Source organism: Balearica regulorum, chromosome 1, assembly GCF_011004875.1.
Source record: "Balearica regulorum gibbericeps isolate bBalReg1 chromosome 1, bBalReg1.pri, whole genome shotgun sequence".
NCBI lineage: Eukaryota > Metazoa > Chordata > Aves > Gruiformes > Gruidae > Balearica > Balearica regulorum.
Genome location: NC_046184.1, coordinates 135,277,701 through 135,297,015, shown reverse-complemented (window position 1 = coordinate 135,297,015; position 19,315 = coordinate 135,277,701). Strand labels below are relative to the sequence as shown.

Genomic DNA, 19,315 nt, shown 5'->3' with positions numbered 1-19,315 from the left:
TTATGTCTAGGCTTCTAGACAAATGGGGCCAGACAGCAAGCTCAAGCAGCCCCCCAATTATCTATGCTGTTTAGCTGTTTGCTCATTCCCTGCATCTCTTTCTGAGCTTCTTGCAGCCAGCTCCCTCCAAAGTGAGTCAGAAAGGCTGCAAGCATGCAGCAGTGCAAGTACAAGCCAACCAGTGACGCTTGGCATCCAAGCTGAGGATCTGTCCCTGCTCTTCTTTTATATTTAAAAGGTTAGCCACAGTGATCCATATCATATTGGTATGTTGCCTTTATTGAGAACCACTGATTTAATTAAGAGATATCAATGGATTTGGTTGTCATCATGGAATATTGGTCTGCTGCTGCATAAACCGCCAAGGGAATTTATGAGAAACAAATACCAAAGCAGAGCCAAAGATCTTCGATATCAAACCAGGAGAGGCTATTGTTCTGATTGTGTTCGAATTTAATTGTATTGTTTTCATCACATCCAGTGTCATGTTTAGATTTAAATTTTCTATACAGTTGAAGTCAATGCCTTAGGGTCACTCATTAAGCATCTTGTTGCATTTTGGCTGTCTTAGAAAACATGCAATTTTTATATAGAATATATAAAAACATGTACACCTAATTTACTATAAATATACACATTTATAAACTGCAAACCTATTACATGCGGTGATATAGTAACCAGGAATATGTATACATAAAGCAGAAATGTGCAGTTTTGTTAGACAGACTCATTATCTTTTTTTCCCCCTCTGGAAATATGAATGTAAATCTCTGATTAAGTCATCAGAAAATGTATGTTTGATAGTTCAGCTTCCAAATATGCATTTCACAGTCTTTCACAGAAATGAGTGATTCTAACAGTCTGCAGAGAAGACCCCCCCAAAATGATGCAGACAGGGTGGTACAGAGTCTGATACAGCTCTAAGATGAAGGGTACACAATGTCTGGCATAAATAGTGATCTGCCAGTGTCAGAAACACCAAGCCCATGATTAAAAATAAAAATGTACAGAAATATAAAGGCTCTGATTCTGGAAAGCATGCAAGATCTGAGCAGTGTAGTTCATGAGAGAGAAGTGCCATTCACCAAGCATTCAGTTACTTACAAGGGATAAATTAGAGCAGCCTCATAGCTTATCTGAACTGTGCCAGCGACCAGCAACCCTCAAGTATTGCAAGGGCATGAAGACACATTCATTGCTCCTATGCCTCAGCTACATGTCTGCAGCTGGGAGAGAGGAAGCATAAAGGCTCCATGAGCCAATAAAAGAAAAAAGCTTTTAAAACAGGACTTAGATGGAATATAAGTCCACAAACAAACAAAACCCCCTGGAAATCCCCTGTCCACCTACTGTGTAAAGCTGACAGTGCATTACTGTTTTATTTTAAATTTCCTGAGATTGTTTCAGTTCTGCTCCTGAGTGTGCCCAGGCTGCCTCACTTAGCACCCACCTTACTCTAAGCCAAATCCAGGCTCTCTGATGAGGCACTTGCTCCACCTCCATCTCCCTGTAGGGACCACGTGTCTCAGAGCCTGCCTTATATTCCACAGGAAAGGGATCTGTCTCAGGGTGGATCTGTGATTACTTAAAAAAAACAAAACAACCCACAAACACAAAACAGTGTCTGTGGGTGGCTTGCCTTTCTCTACAATGAAGATTTTTGGTCCATTTCCCCCTCAGCTTAAAGAGTTCTGATCCAAAGGACTAGAAATGATTCTGAGTGGCCAATTTTGCAGAAAAGAATTCAAACTTCACTAAGCCAGGGAGAAAATACAAGGGGAACACGGCTTTTCAACCTTGAAATGTAGCTGCTTGTCTGAGAGGGGAGAGCCTTTACTCTAGACCATTTTGATCTGATGCACAGAAGGGATTGTTGTAGCCACTAGATCTTAGGGGTGGCTGATGTAACTGTTACAGAAAACGTTGTAAGAACAAGGACCGAGAGCCAGCACTTCTCTCAGTCTTCCTGATAATTGACTCAATCACTACAATACAAATATGCGTGAGTGCACTTTTTTCTCCGAATGTTGTATCTTAAGTTCTTTGCTGCACAACTTGCTGGGTTCAGTAGGCTATCCACACCTATTAAATATTTTTAAAAGTGACCATAGCTGCACTTTAGGATGAATCCCATCTCCTCTGCGTAGGAAACAATGAGAGATATCCCATCCCATTTTCCAAGAAGCCCATAGCCTTGTAGCCTAGGAGGTGCAAGTTTGCATCCCTTCAATCTAAGGCAGGTATAAAAGATCCTAGAAAGGACTTTTTCTGCTTGAAATCTCTCAACATTTTGTTATTGGCTGCAAGACTGGCTGTGTTTTACAAGGAAAGACTAAAATTCTTGACTGATTTTTCAAAGTAAAGTTGTACGTATTGACTTGGTGAAGAATGGTCTGGGCAGTGGATCCTGAATGAGGTACTTCAACCTTGCTGAGAAGCAGGGCTTCAGGAGGGCCCCAAAGACCCCATTACGAATTACTTGTTCTCTGCAAATCGTACCCCACTGTGCTGAAGTGTTGTGCTCTGCCCATGGACTGTATAAGGTCCTTAGGGTTCCTCCTCGAGGACCCGGGTGTTATGCACCAAAGCATCAGACACTGCGACTCCTTCTACCTGTCATGAGGCTGAGATTTTTTGGGGCTATAGCAAACAGTGGGCTGTCCAGGGAAGCACAGTAGCAGTATGATGCTCTGCTCCAAAAGCTAATAACCTCTACCTGTGTGTTTCTGTGTCTCCAAAGCCCAGGAATGCATGGAAGTAACAGGGCACATCTGCGACTAGCTGAATTGTGGGCATTTTCCCTTAAAGAATAGTAACTGATACTCCATTGATACACACTGCATGAACAAACTCATTTTTCCTCCATCCCAGGAACAAAACTATCGGTTGTCTCCCTTGTAGTTGTACTTGGGGAAATACAGCTAAGAGGCTAAATGCTTTCCTTAAACCAGCACAGTTAGGGAAAACCTAGGATTAAAATTTACCAGATCAATACTCATTATGTCAGGCTGCCTCTAACGACTACATTCCCAACGTGTGCTGTCTTTATGTCTTCGTTTTAGGCTATAAAACTGTCTTATCAGGATTACTCTTTCTCCTTGTGCTGTTTACTACGTCTAATAAAGAATTAGTCCTAAATAATAAATAAAATAACAGTAACATTTTGGCTGGAATGCTGCTATAAACTCTCACACTGCAATTTAAAGCAGTTGTTGAAGAGATGCATGCAAATTACACGCATGGGGCCAAACCAGGAGCATATGTAAAAACTCTTTTTTTTGCCAGATGTGAATGTAGCCTGTATGGCTGTGCGTTTGGGTCCCCTATGCCAAACTAATATGTGGCCACTGCACATAAGAGTTTCAGACTGCAGCAGTTTTCCTTTCCAGACAGTGATATCCCATCAGATGTTGCAGTCTGAAGTGTTAAAAGCCTTTGGTCAGTCTGGTTACAGGAGCCATCCTACAAATAAGCATCTGGGAGAATTTTGCAGCTCTTTGGCTTCATACCCGGGAGAATTTTGGTTTTGTCACACTTCTGAGGTGTGTTTTGTGTGAGGGAAAGCATACACAATCTGCTAAAACCAGATTATAACTCTTTTTTTTTTTTTTTTAAATAAAATAAATGAACTTCAACTTATCAAACTTATAAATAATTAGGGACAGATTCAATTCAGGCCAATAAGCTCCTTAGCGTGGATACAGTCTCATTCGGATGACTTGGTAGAAGACTCCTACTCAGCATGACTATTGGTGGTAGAAACCAGAAAAAGACCAGATGCCCTGACCCCCCAACACGCTTTCTGTCAGCAAAGCTCTGAGCCTATGTGAAAGCCATGTGATGCTGCTCACAGCAATGCAATGAGCATCCTGCATCAAAGAGTTGGTTTAGTATTGATAAAAAAGTAACCCAATCAGTTTATAAGATGCTTATTTTCTAGGCTGGAGAAGAGTTCTCATTCCCTCTCCAATTCTTCCAGCCATTTTATGTATAGGAAGAACTGATGGCTGAAAAAATTGCTGGTGAAAGACACCCAAGAAGTGCCTTAAGGATGTCTTGCAGATAAAAGACAGATCATTTTTGATATTCAGGATGTGGGAGACCACATAGTAGGTTCCCAAAAGTAGAGGGAATATGTGAAGGGGAGGGATAGGAGGCTGAGTTAAACATGCAACAGATCAGCTGATGGGATCATTGATGCTGAGAGTCAGGAGGGAGGAATTAATTTCAAAGTAACAGTCTCCATAGATTGTATGGAAGTGAGTTGAACTATAAGGAGGTGAAAAATGGGAGAGGTTTCAAAATAAAACGAAGATTTTATTTTATTAGTGCTAGATGTGGTGAGTATATGGGTCAGTGTGTCTCTGACCAGTTGCAGATTGCCATCTATACCAACTCCCAACTATTTCTGTTGTCATTTGTCCCTATGCCTGTGCCATCCTATTTGTCTAAATCCCATTGTTGTTCATCTGTGTCACATGTATCATTTGGTGTGTAATTCCCTAGCAGCCATAAATCAATGTCTGCTCAGTAATGTTAGTCACCCAAACTGCTCTTTTTCTTCAAGTCCTGCATATGCCTTCTGACAGTAAAGCAAGCAACATTATGGAGACATTAAAGGAAAAGCTGGCAGAATTCTGAAATAAAGTGAATGTCTGAGCTCAGAGGAACAAAAAAAAAAAAAAAAAAAGGAATTAAAATTGATTCTGAGACCCCTCTGTGGCCACAGAGAGAGGTATTGACCAAGCCCTGTATTTGAGACTGTACCTATTGACGCTTATAACTGAGCTTTCATTAATTTCTGCAGCACAAGATCAGAAGCACAGAGGAAGAACAAAGTAAGAAATATTTAGGCAAAAAGGAACAAAGTACTATTTTTTTTTTTTAAAATAAATGTTTTGAGGTGATTATGGCAAGCAGAATGAAGCAGGTCATTCTGACTGAAAATAGAAGCCTAGACTGGTTGACAACATTGCAATATTATTTTTAATACTTTTTTTTTCATTAAGTAGATCTTCCCTCCTGCCTTCTCTTCTCAGTGAACATTTTTTATCTTGTGGTTCCACACGGTCTCTTAGATGAGCTGGCTACACTGACTTTGTAAAACATTATTAAAAATAAGATTACCCAGGATGAGTTTGATTGACCCTATTCTGGAGTGCAGATTTCATGACTAGCGATGTAATACCATCTTTTTTTTTTTTTATCACATTCAGGAGTGTCCCAGGCCTCTGCACACATTATGCAGTTCACATGCCAATCAGCAGCAGAGAGCTCTGTCTTCATTAATGTGAAGCAACCAAGCAGTTTCTCAGAATCAGGTGCAAAGAGCATCTCTGCTACCTGCTCCCAGTGAGGCCGAGAGCCTCTGCCTTTCCATTTGCTCACTTCAGTGAGCACTGTTTTGTGATAAGAAAATGAGTAGGTGCCTGGATCTTTTCATGTCATAAGAAAAGCAAACAACTCAATTTCCCCAAATACTACCCATTGCTCTATTCCATTGGAGGAAGGAAGAATTCAGAAAGCGATGCCTTGCAGGAAGGTGCCTGTCATGACTTGGAATGGAAAGATTTGAAAGAATAGTGGAGAGCTCAGAGAAAAAAATAATAGTTTGATGGGCATATGAAGAATTAAAGCATTTATTTGAATATTTTCAAAATTGACGTAAGTACTAAGTAACTTTGCATTGTAGGCTTGTAGTTCCAAAGGGAAGTTTCCGGATGTAAGATTTCTGCTTCACTGTTTTTTAGATTTATTTCCACAGACTCATTTGCACATGGAAGGCTTTAGCTCTGGGACTGGCTGCACTCAGTCACAAGTGTGACTGAGGCTTGTGCAGAAATACCTGAGTTAGCTTTCAAGTAATTTGCTCAGAGGTGCTCTGCGCCACACTGAGATGATACAGAGCTCAGCACAAGCTATAATGCCTGAGGTTAATGGCCTCCAGTGAATTCCAGCCTGTCATGACTATATCGGTAGCAGCCCTCAAACTACCTATGTGAAAACCAGCTCCAGTGCATTTATACAATCTGTTGTGATTGCCATGGCTATACATTCTTTGTAGACTAGCTCAGGTTAGTTGGGTAAATCAGGATCATGTTCACTGTTTTAAAGGGCTTTTCATTTCTGTGCTCCTGGTTTGTGGAGTGAAATAAAATAGTGCCTGAAAATTGTTCTTGTGCAGTGTCTATTAGATAACCTATGTGGAAATATCCCGCTGCACCCCAGAGCTGACAGTAATATATGTTTCTGTTATCAGCCTCAGCAGAAAGAGGCAGGGAAGAATGAACACATCATATGGACTATCCTGTAATGCCAAATGCAGAACTGAAGAGGTTTTGTAGCGTGAGACTTACCTTCCTCTTCCAGAGCTGGGTCTGTGGACAAAGGCATTCACTGAATGTGAAGCATGCCAATCCAACAATTTTCACAAGCGCTTTAAGGCACAAAAAAGTCCATCTTAGCAGGGATTCTCCTTCCATGAAACGTTGATAGGATTTTACCAGCATGACTCCTGTTACGTTCAGCAGCAGTCACACAGCTGAAAGCTCACATACCACTTCAGAAATTGATTACTCACTGTTTGACCTCAGACTATATCAATGTATATATATAGATCACTTCAGCTGTACTTACTCCAGACATTTTCTTTCTGTGACTCATTCTGTAATCACCTGGATCTGACAATCACTGGAGTATTTGCCCTGTGACTCCTCAGTGGTATTCTGCTTAGGAAGAGCTTTCAATTTTGGAATGTGACATGTCCTTTTTATATCCAGGTCATGTCATAAGTCTGCATTTTTGCTCAGATGTTTTCTCAAGTTAACCAAGTGAAGAGAAGCAGCGTAAATCTTGATGTAAGAGAAGAGTTCTTTTGATGCCATTTTGTTTGTTCATATTTGTTTGTGTGCCTGCATGTGCACTTCTGGAAATAGGCATCTGGAACTAGGGAAAAATTGTACTTTCCTCTACCTGTAATGCTTTCCTGCTGATTCCATTCAGTATTGCCTCTATCTCTCGCCTGCCTTGGGTAGGGCATGTCGTGTCTTCTCCTCTGTAAATACCATTGCCATAAGTGCTGTTGCTCACATATATTCCTCAGATACTTGGTAGTATTTGGGCTCAGTGATATCAGTGGGAATGAGTCCTAAAAAAGATTTAGATGCCTAAATATCTCTGCAAGTCTTACTCTGGCTCTTAGCCTTATTCTGTTGATCATAAATGTATATTGATATGACAGAATATGATTCTGAGTCTCAGATGCAACAGTAAGCACCCAAAACTGTTGCCACATTCCCACCAGCAGATATGGCATTCTCAGCAAGCTAAGTTATTATATATGACAGATGAACTTTTAGAGGTTGTTGGTTTTAGCTTGATGAAGCAGAACAGTAATTCTGTCTTTATTTGATTTTTCCAGCAAATTGCATTAGTGCAAAGTACCATACAATTACGGTATTTCAGAGGTTCCCAAGATCTCTGCCCTTGTGGATTTTTTTTTTTTTTTTTTTTGCATTTGGAGTTTGTTTGTTTGTTTGTTTAGTAGGTAGAATTGTCATCAATGAATAATAAAAGTGACATAAGCATAATAATTTCTGTAGTACATTGGATTGTGCTGAATACTTCTAAAGAAAAAGGAAAACTGTTTACTGGGCATGATTATACTTATGGAATCAGGGTGATGCACTCCACAGAAATCCCATAGAAAGACAACCTCATAAATAAAAGGCATCCCAACAAGAAATGTCTTCATTTGTAAGCCCTAGGGTAACTATGTTGTCCTAGTGTCAGTAATTTTGCCTCCCGTGTCTGATACGTTTCCCTTGCTTTTAACACTCTGATGAGATGATGATGATGTTTAAATGGAGGAAAACATTGGTTTTCTGCTATCCATCATTTCTGCTACCCAAAAGCAGAATGATGGGGAAAGAGAGAAGGCTTACCTAAGTACTTGCAATAAAGACTATCTGTGGTCTACCTCCTGCTTCCTTACCAGAATGTTAAGCAAACTTGTTAAATCATGTGAATTTTCTCATCAAGGGTTGGACTATGCATTACACAGATCCTTGAAAACAAGTGTGCAAGCTGCTCTGCTTCTGGAGTAGCTGCAGGATCCCTGTGGCTCAGAGGAACTTTTCCAGTGCATCAAAGCTGCATTTCTCTCCCTGCCCCAATATCCATGGTCCCTGGCCACAGGACTGGCTGAGCTGCCTTTGATAGCACTCCTCCAGGCCTTACCTTGCCCGCCTCACCCTGAGCAGGGAGGAAGCTCGGATGATAAACAACTTGCTCCTGCCTAATGACCATGGCCAGCTGAGGTGTCCCAGCAGCAGTTCAGCCTTGCTGCCTGACTTACAGGGATGTGCCTGCAGGGCCATGAAAAGATGTGTTGGCAAGCTCTTGAAGTGGTAATTCAGGTACCTGTAGTACTGCAGCTGCAAGAACCAAGTCATCCGTAGTGGTTAGCTCTGTTTCAGATCTTATAAGGTCTGTATTGGATGTTGGAGGCTGTTTGGTTTGGTTGAGGAGAAATGGTTGCTACAACCCCAGCTGCCTCCAGAAGCAGCAATTAATAAACTGTCTCCGACAAGGTCTGCTACCCTACCCTGCTGTCCTGGGGTCTGTGTCACCAGTGCTTAGGTCAGCATGTGGGTGTTTGTCCCGCCCTCATCCACAATTTGATTCCCTCCCTCGTTTGAGCTTGGATATGAAATCCTTGCTCCACAGATGAAGGGATGCTCAGTCCCTGATGGGATCACTGCCTCCTCACTTTGCCTCTTGGTCCTGCTCCTGGATCCCTGCTCTGTCTCCACACTCAGGCAGAATTTATTTTAGTCTTTTAAAACAGTCCTGATGCTTATCCTGCTCTCTGTGGTAAGGGGAAAAAGACAGTTCAGTTCACCTTTCTTCCCTATATACAGAACAAAATAAACCATCTGAGATGGTGCGAAAAAGATCTTTCCATTGGCACATGTGCCACAGTCAGAAGGTGGACCAAAAACACTATGTATAGAGAAAGACACAAGATTCTTCACAGATCTGTAAATATCTTGCCAATATTTTTACTGTCATTCCACGAGGTGATTCTGCCTCATCATGTCTCATTTTTGCTTCCACATCTGTGTGTGTGTGTGTACTGTGATTTAGTTTGTCTTACAAAATCCCTTAATAAATAGACATATCAAAGGAAATTGGCAAGTGCACAACTGGCAAGTACACAGTGCAAGGTATAGTTTTAATTCTCTTGTATGATTATAATATTACCACTACGGACATTTTAGCCATATGGCTGAAATTAATCTGAAGAGAAAAAGGCTGCCAGGTGGAGCCTGGAAACTACACCAAAAAGGTAGAGTTGGGATGGATGTCAGAATACAGATATTATTAGTTGCAGTTAGCATGATCTCCAGGGCAAGAGTACAAGTAAATCTCAAGAACCTACCAAATGAAAAAAGCTTTGGGCCTGTGTATTATCAATACTGGAGAATATTCAGCAAAAGCTGCAGCTAGCAGCTGGGGGGGGATTCTGCGTACATCTTTCAGCACTCATCACTCAACATGGGGACTCCCGCACGCGTTGGGATGGATTCACCCCCTCTGGCAGCTGACAAGGAAAGGATTCACTTTCCAATTAGATGGTGGCAAGGTCACAGCCACCTTTGGCACAGGAGCTATGAGGCAATACGCCACAGCAAACGTAGGGGAATATTCAGTATATTCAGGTTTCTTGTGGGTAAGGTGAGCAGATGAGTGCTGAGGACTTTCTGTACGTGATGAGTGCCCTGAAGTCATAGGAGGTGTATGACATTATAATGTCACGGCTTTTCAAGAAGGCAGTGTATTGGAGAGTCCCGTCAACTGGCAGCAGCAGCAGCAGCAGCCTTGCTGGGGAAGCAGGGGGGATGGGAGCTGCAGGAACAGAAGCAGTGTCTTAGCTGTTTGTCAGAATACTAGACATCTGCTTTCTGATGGATTTGAGCACTACCTGCCTGGTTTGGGTTTGGGTTTTTTGGTGTGTGGTTTTTTGTTTTGTTTTGGGGTTTTTTGTGTGTGTGGTTTTGTTTTTTTTTCCTGAGTTCTTTCAAGCAACAGACATTTTCCTTATGACTTGAAAATCACTTTGATTATCTTGAATATGCCTGAAAGGCACCTGGGTTGTTACCTTGTTGCATTGGAGGTGGCAAAAGAAAAACTAGGGGGAAAAAGAGATTTCATTATAAAGTACACTTTGCTCAATTTTTTAGAGGCAGTAAAGTCAAATTAAATGTTTCCATTGCCTTTGAAGAGTTTTAGAGTTTGTTCTCAAACCTTGGCTATACTTTACAGAAGTTTACTGCTTTCATTTTAAATTAACTATTAGATTAGAAAAATCTTATAGAGTGGAGCGTGTGAAATGTTCTAATGGAAAAAATGATGTTTCACTTTTTAAAGTGCACTTCCTTAAGATTTACAACACCTATACCCTCCCTCCATAATGTAATAATATCCATATATTGATATTAAGATAAATTAAAAAAGAATAAAAACATTGCAAACTTCAGTCCTCAGGTAGTTACCTTTTTCTTACCTTCTTCACTTGGCTTGTGTTTCCTATGCATATTTAGAAACCCCATTACTAGCAGATTGAGTTTAAGAGAAAGTTGGACTTTTAGCTTAGACTCTGTAAATTATATTATCAAAGGTTAGTTTTTAAGATTGTCTGATAAGCCTCTTCTGTCCTCATTTGGTTGCAAATCTTGCATTACAATTTTGATGTTTATAAACAAATATAAATTATCTGAAAAAAAAATTGAATCCGTGATATCTCACCAATAAAGCTCTTCCCAGAAAACTCTGAGGGTGAAGAGAATGTGACCAGTTTTTCTGGCAGTACTTAGGTTTACTGAGTTTCTATACTATTCCACATCTACCAGCAGAAGGCAAGTAAAAGATATACAACTGAGTAGAGAAATGGAGGGAGATACTTGCTTTGTTGCAAGATACAGTGCTCTAGCATGTATCTACTTAGTGTGCAGCTGAACTGCAGTCTGTGGTGCAGTATTGTGTTTCCTAACACAGGTAAGCATGTTTTCCTAACATAGGTAAGCATGTTTACTAGGTTCTTCTGGCACGCAGGAATTGAAAGCTGTGGTGCTCACATATGCAGCTTTTGCAAGACAATACCATGAGATTAAAGAAAAGTTGGCAAAGAGCATGGGAAAATGCCAAGGCACTCAATGCCTCCTTCACCTCAGCCTTTACTGATAAAACCGGTCTTCAGGAATCCCATGCCCCTGAGACCTGTGGGAAAGTCCGGATCAAGGAAAACTCAGTGGAGAAGAACCAGACTACAGGGCATTTAGGCAAACTGGACACGGACAAGTCCATGGGACCACATAGGAAGCACCTACAAGTGGTGAGGGAGCTGGCTGATGGCATTGTGAGGTCATTCTTAATTATCTTTGAAAGGTCACGGTGACTGGAGGAGGTGCCTCATCACAGAGGGAAAAAAAAAACGTTACTCCTATCTTCAAGAAGGACAGGGAGGAGGATCCAGGAACTATAGGTTGGCCAGCCTTACCTCGAAGCTGGGACCAAATCCTTCTTTAAGTCATTTCCAAATATGAAGGTCAGGAAGATGACTGGGGGTCATCAGCATGGATTTATAAAGAGGACATAATTCCTCATCATGCTAATAGCCTTCTATGATGACTTGACCGGCTTCATGGATGAGGGGAGAGCAGTGGCTGTTGTTCATCTCAACTGTAGCAAGGCTTTTGGCACTGTCTCTCACAACATCCTCATAGACAAACTATTGGAACAGACTAGCAAAATGGACAGTGAGGTACATGGAAAACTGGCTGAATTGCCATGCTCAAAAGGTTGTGATCAGCAGCACAAAGTCCAGCTGGAGGCCAGACACTACTGATGTACTGCAGCCGTCGATGCTAGGCTAGTACTGTTTAATATCTTCATTAATTACCTGGATGATGGGATAGAGTTTACCCTTGGCAAGTTTGCAGGAGATACAAGACTGGGACGAATGGTTGATGCCCTAGAGGGTTGTGCTGCCATTCAAATGGACCTGGGTAGGCTGCAGAAATGGGCCAACAGGAGCCTCATGATGTTCAGCAAGGGGAAATGCAGTCCTGCACCTGGGGAGGAACAATCTGGGAAATGACCAGCTGGAATGCAGCTTTGCAGAAAAGGCCACGGGGGTCCTGGTGGACACCAAGTTGAACATGAGCCAGCAATGTGCCCTTGCAGCAAAGAAGGCTAATAGCCTGCTGGGCAAAGCATTGCCATCAGGTTGCGGGGGCGGGGGGGAGCGGAATCGTTCAGTCTGCTCAGTGCTGGTGAGACACACCTGGAGTGCTGGGTCCAGCTCTGGGCTCCACAGTACAAGAGAGACATGGACTTACTGGTATGGGCCCAGTAAATGGTCACAAAGGTGATTAAAGGACTGGAGAATCTGTCATACAAGAAGAGGCTGATATTGCTGGGGCTGTTCAGCCCGGAGAAAAGAAGGTTCAGGGTGATCTTATCCACATGCATAAATAACTGATGGGGGATAAGTAAAGAAGATGGAGCTAGATTCTTCTCAGTGGTGCCTAGTTACAGGACAAGAGGCAGCGGGCAGAAACTGACACGCAGGACATTCCACGTTAGAAAAACCTTTTACTGTGAGGATGACTGAGCACTGCCACAGGTTGCCCAGACAAGCTGTGGAGTCTCCATCCCTGGAGATATTCAAAACTTGATGGGGCATGGTCCTGGGCAACCTGCTTTAGCTGACCCTGCTCTGGGACTAGATGGACTAGGGGGACTGGGTGATTTCCAGAGGTTCCTTCCAACTTCAATAATTCAGTGATTCTGTTTGTTTAGATGTAGAGAAATATGTTGGTCAAGCTACCCAGCTAGTAGAAATATCATCAAGTAAAAAGAAAAAAAAAAAATGATACTATAGAGGGAGAATAGCAGACTATTTGGCTTGTTTTAGCTTGATGTTACAGTGAAAACACATTTACAATGTAAAAAGGAAATAGGGTTTTTTTAAACAATTGTTTACAAAAACTGAGTTGAACAACACACTTCACTGGAATTTAACAGCCTCAAAACATATTACCCTCATAGTTTTTCTTCCCCAAACCAACTTGTTTGTTTCCTCAAGGGTAGGTGGTCTACCACTCAGGAAGCTGATAGTCTACTGGATTTCACTAGGCACATTACTTTATCTTTCCATTTTTCAAAACAGAAAGTAATAATGTCTCCATCTTTTGTAAAGCAATTTCAGATCTGAATATGAAACCAAATGTAGGTATTTGTATTCTGTGCACTGACATTTTTTTTCAAAATAAGGAAAATTATGTGATTAAAAATAATAATGAGAAGAAAGCACTTGTTACTCAATGCTTGTATCAACTTTTGTGTCACTGAAATTCAGGCATTTAGCATTAATCCTTTTTGCTTCAGTTGAGAACTCCTGTTTATTTTATTGCACCTAAAAAAACCTAGGAGGCTAATAGACAGCTAATTAAATATTAAGTCCCCATTCATTCTGCCACACGTCAGTGACTGCTGAATAGCAGGAAAGGAGGTGGGACGGAAGAGATTACAAATAGCTGTTTAATGAAAGCTGTATCATGCCAGAACAGATATTGCTAAAATATTTGTTTACGGCAAGGCAGACATCTCCAGATCAGGTGCATGAAGAGCTGCTTGTCTAAGTCCATTTCCAGTGGACTGGAGTCAATGTGAAAAGTGGCCCTTGCCAGGAATTTCAGTGGCCAGCCTTTGCATACAGAGTGGGATAGGTGTGGAGAGAGAATCTTTTAATTTTAAGTCTGAGAAGGAAGGGACAGCGGAGTGTTTGCAATGCTAAAGCATATTCTGTGCTGGTACTGCAGATAAAGGAGAAGCTGTTACGCTCATGCCCTTACTCAGCTCTCCTCATAAACCCTTAAATGGAAGGATGTAGCTCTGTGTATTTATATAACAACTTCCAGTGAAACTGGTTTAATTAAATTATTGTTGATAATGTTTTTCTTTTGATCGCTATTTACATGATCTGCTTGGGAAAACTCACTTTCTACTTGTTTTCAGCCACATCTGTACCAGATTGTACGGAGGCTGAGGGATCTGTAATTTTGTTTCAATGTATATTGCAACATTTTTATTGCATTCCACAGGTCCTCCAGTAAACGTTACTTGCAATATTTTTATCAACAGTTTTGGATCAGTCACAGAAACCACAATGGTAAGTGCTATGATGCCATTGGCAAGAGAACAACAATACTTAATATATGTCATGAACGCAACCTGTCAATTTTTCTATTTATTGTTCAACTTGCAGGTCCTCCTGTAAATGTTACCTGCAACATATTTATCAACAGCTTTGGTTCAATAGCAGAAACTACAATGGTGAGTGGGACTGGTCATTGAAGCCATCTTGTGAAGGAGTGGGCTGTAACGTAGAATAGAGATGCTCAGGACGTGGGGACGTTTACTAAGTTATTAAGCTACAAAAACCCTGCCTGCATTAAAATAAAATAAATATAAAATAACTATATAAAGAGATACATAAATTATTAAACTCAACCACCAAGTCTAAACGTACACACGTGGTGACTGCACCATAGCCTGTAGTGACCGCGACGTCAGCAAATACCGGTGTGTGCAAACCAGCTTTCTCAGGTTTTATTCGCAGGGAAGAGGCAGAGGAATGGCTAGAGCTTAGCTGTGGGGCTCCCTGCCAAGTACTCCATATTTTGAGTGGGTCTTACACCACACGCTGAATTATCTGCTGCTGCAGACTGTGCTGACAGAGCTACCAGAACGGTCTTGTTTAACTCAGCTAAATCTCTGTGAATTGCAGCCACATCAGTAACCGAAGTGAATGCATAACTTGAATCAAATGAGTAAAATATGTGGCTGTAAGGATACTTGGGTATTTTGAGGGTTAAGTTGGTACTAGGAAATGATGGGATACCAGCTGACTAAAATGTGTATTTTGACTGAATTCAAAGAACGCTATCAGTCAAAAAAACAACGTGAAAATGTCGGAGTTTTAATTTTGATATATATGAAATAAATAGTACCATTTCAAGATGAGATTTTTTTGTTTAAAAATTGCCAAAACTTAGGATTAACAAAATCAAGCTAAAAAATTGGAAATGGAAATTTTAGTCCAACTTTTTTCTTTTTTAGTAAAGAAGTGATTTTTTTTTTTTTTTTAAGATTTGGTGAGAAAAATCAAAAATATTTTTTCTGAGTCTATTTAAAAAGACTGATTTTTTCAATCTTCCTTTTCAAACAATGAACAAAAAAGATCAGTTATTTATTCAATCATACATACACCTGACTACTGGAGTTAGTCCAGAGAGATATTTTTGACGGCTTGCTTATAATACTGTGATAAATCTATAATAATTATCAGGTGCTCCTATGCAAGAAGGGCGTTAAACTCATTCTAGAAAGGGTCTAGTGACAAATTGCAGCTTGACTTTCAACTCTTCCAGTCACTGCTGCCACAAAATAAACTAAAATGGGTGCTCTCACCTTCATTGAAATTTTGCAAGAGTTAATCTCATTGCCTCAGGACACTATGGACAGCTGTGGACACTTCTGAAGCAATTACAATGTAGTTTCACAACTCTCTTTTCTGGGGATTCCTACACAGTGTCCAGGTCTTTCTGTATTTGCTACATCCAGAGGCAATAAAGATGATTAGCATCCTGTAGGACTGAATTCTTGGTAACTAAAAATGAACTTGCTACCCACAAAAGGGCTTAAGGTATACCAAAGAACTTTTTTTTTTTTTTTTTTTTTTTTTTAATAAAATTGGATAGATACTGCCTTGCAATCCTTGCATTATGAAGGAGGAGCAGATATATAGCCCAACTGAATTATTTTATTTAATATTCAAATGCTTCATTTAAACTCAATTGAAATCCATGCCATCATTTTTGGAAAATGGTGCCAAAGGAGTGTAGGAATACAAATCTTCTGCTCCTAAATATTTTTATGCTAAAAACTACCCTGTTATTTAATGTTTTCTAGAGATAAAGGGCAAATTATTGCTAGGGCAAGTTGCTTTCTTAAACAGTGTGTGAAACAGATAAGTTAATGCTTTAGTGTAAGTATCTGAAATATTTTAAATACACCTTAAAAGAAAACTAAAATCAAGTTAAAAATTACAGGAAAAAACATGGCTTTATGTAAGATAATTGTCAACAGACTTATTTTTCAGTGTTTTTGAAAACTTCATTTGTTTTCCTATGTTTAAAGGATTCTGAGAAGATAGTTATGACTGTAACCTTTTCTACCCAGCCATGTCTGTTGATCCTAGCATGTAAAGACATCAGCATAGTGTTAAGTAGCAAAACCCCTGCACGTCACTGGCTTTACAAGATGGCATTCAATGAAAATATTTGCACGACCTAATGCTGATTGCATTAATTAGACTCCTTCATTGCTTTGATTGAATCCCCTCATTGCATTTTACCTTCTATCAAATATGTTAATGTGTACCTTTCCAATGTTCATTAACACATTCTGCTGAAAACAGCCAAACATTCAAGTAGATGAAAACAAAGACTATTGGCTTTCTTATTTTGCTTTGTTCATAATACCTGTCAAAAGTGCGGAAAGATTTCTCTTAGATGCTGTTCAATGGTTTGATATTGATTTTCTTAATGCTGTCACTTCTTTAATGACTAGTGTGACCAGTTTTAGGATGTTTTAAAACTGCTCTGAGAGGCAGACATCAGTTACTGTTCCATCTACTTTGTCTTTCTGAAATAGATGTGATCGTGTGTTAAAAATGTTAGCATCCCTTGTGATAAATAATGAGTTTTGTTTGACTCCTAGGATTCTTTTTTCCCTATAAAATGTTCTTGACGGTTTTGAGATAAAACTAAAAGATTAATTTAAACCGCTGGATTGTAAATTCAATAGAGACATTCCTGTCTCAGAGGACAGGAATGCTTAGTGAAACCATGTGTAGGTACCGAAGGCACATTAACAGAATATAACTTGGACGGTCTACAGCAGCTCACTGGAAAGTTGGGAGATGTTGTTTAGAGAAGCTTTCAGTAGGAGAAATGAACATAGCAAACAGGATTACAGTCCCAGACCTACTAAATTCAGTAAACCAGGTTCTCAATAACATTAGCAGGAGTAGCTTCTGTTTTCTGATTAGGACAGATGCCAGGATGAAATTCATCCCTGTGTTAAAGGCCAGCACAACTCTTCTATTCAGTATATTCTTCTAAAAACCAAAACCTTTCATTCAGAAGTAAACCAGGATTTTGTGGTGGTTCTCTCCAAGCAGATGAATTCCATAGAGTCTTCATGAGTTTTGTTCCCAAAGATCTAGGTAAACAAAATGCATATGTATTAGACTTTCTGCATTATAATGCACATATGGGACAGTATCACAATTGATTTTTTTTTTCCTCCGGAAGAAATGGTTTTCTTCCATATTATAATGATATATATTATACCAAAATAAAAATAGTAAAAAAAGCCCAGAGTCACAATGGAATTGTAGGAAATTTTCTTCATTGATTCACTTGTCTTTCATTTAAGACATTTAACTTGCAGAGAAAGAGAAAAATACATTCCTGAGTAACTTCGCTGAATAAAGCAGTTATGCCAGTAAGCTCTGTATCTATTTTTGGAAGCATTCACACATGCAGTATTCAGCAGAAAATTCACCGTACAGCATGACTGCAGTTGAGTGTCACAGATGAGTAATCTACATCAGGCTGGGCAGAGTCCCAAAGAATTCAGATGTTCAGTGTTGCTAATGACCAGGATTTTTTAGCTATCAGCTGTAGGAGAAGCTAAGACCAGTTTGTACATTGACGAGCTAATTGTTAATTACAGAAATGACTAACGGTGAGGACATCATTATTATTGTTATGCCCTATAATCAATGACTGATGCTATGCAGCAGGTTTTCTGTTGGGGTAAATGCATCAAACTCCAGTTGTGTTTTGAATACTTATGTTAGCAGAAATATTTTCCATTCCTTTTAAAATTTTAGGAGCAATAAAGCTTGGCTGTGACTGGCTGTGTGATATTATCTTCCCACCAGAAAAAAACATAATTACAAACCAGCTCGTTAGATCCTGATTAATCCACAAATAAGGTTTTAATGCATAAGAGACTCCCACTGAAGCCCTTGGGGACACCTTGCATGCTTAGGTACATAGGTAACCAAGTGCTTTTCTGTCACATGGCCTTGAAATAGGTCATTAAACCACTACTTTTCAGTTAGCATTCATATTTAGGATTTAGAGAATAGTCTCTTTGGCAAACCCCTCCTATGCATGGAAGGCCAGCTAAGTCTGCTGTTTCCCTCAGACATCTGACTCAAAACCTGGATGAATGATCAACACTGTTGGCGGGGAAGATGGGAGGAAGGCTAAGATCTAAGATCAGCGTCAGTTCAGAGACAGAAAGCAGCACTGAAGAGGGAGCGGGGCAGTGCCATGGCAGTGAAAGAGAGACCAAAGGGACCCAGAGCTTTGCTGAAGCTCTGGGCGGTAGATCTGGTGACCATGGATTTACTGAAAGACCATTTCTATCTAGATTCCTGTAACACAAACTAATAATATCTGTGGACTGAGTCCCTAAATCTTCAGATAAATCTACTAAAACTAATCAGATGGATATTCCTTCAGTATGTTAGTATTACTCTGATCTTATGGCTTGAGAACAGAGGAAAACTGTTCATCTCAGTTGCCTTGAGCTATTGCTGGCATCAGTGCTGCAACTGAGATGATTGAATCTTCAGGTCCACAATCCTCATTCAGAGCAGTGGTGCTGTCAGAAAGAATTTGTGGAGCAGGTGTACTCGTGGTTATGTAGGAGTGCACTACTACAGTCCGCCCACTTCTACCCTCAGGAATTTGCAAAATACACACTGTAGTCTGCCTGAGCTCCATGTTGTGATACTGTTCTCAGGAGAATTTTTCTTCAGAAGATAGCTACAATGTTAGCACAGGAAAAATAAATTCAAAATTCTGCACATGATTAGGTCTGACTTCTGTAAACACACATCCCTCTCAACTGCTTATACTGCAAGCACAGGAGAAAAAAGTAACGATGGTTTTGTGATTTGCATGTTATATTTCCATTTTTATTTCTTATTAAAATATCTATACATACATATATATTTATATGCAATGTTTTTGAGACATAAACAAAGATTTCAGTGCTGTTTTGCTTCTGACAAGAAAGCTTGCAGAGACAAACCATTCTAAGTGTATTGGTGTGACGGCTGTTATATTTATGAAGGTACATATTGAAAAACATGGTGTAATCCTAT

At 40.1% G+C, this 19,315-nt stretch overlaps 1 protein-coding gene across 2 annotated transcripts in view; it reads left to right on the top strand.

The window, feature by feature from the left end:
* Positions 1-19,315, top strand: part of GLRA2 (glycine receptor alpha 2) — a 135,534-nt gene that overhangs the window by 9,287 nt on the left and 106,932 nt on the right. Inside the window, exon 3 of one of the 2 annotated variants that reach the window (XM_075776055.1) lies at positions 14,169-14,236. The exons of the other annotated variant lie outside the window; for it this stretch is intronic. Coding sequence (XP_075632170.1) covers positions 14,169-14,236 — 68 coding nt within the window. The remainder of the gene's footprint in view (positions 1-14,168; positions 14,237-19,315) is intronic. 2 annotated transcript variants of the gene reach the window in all.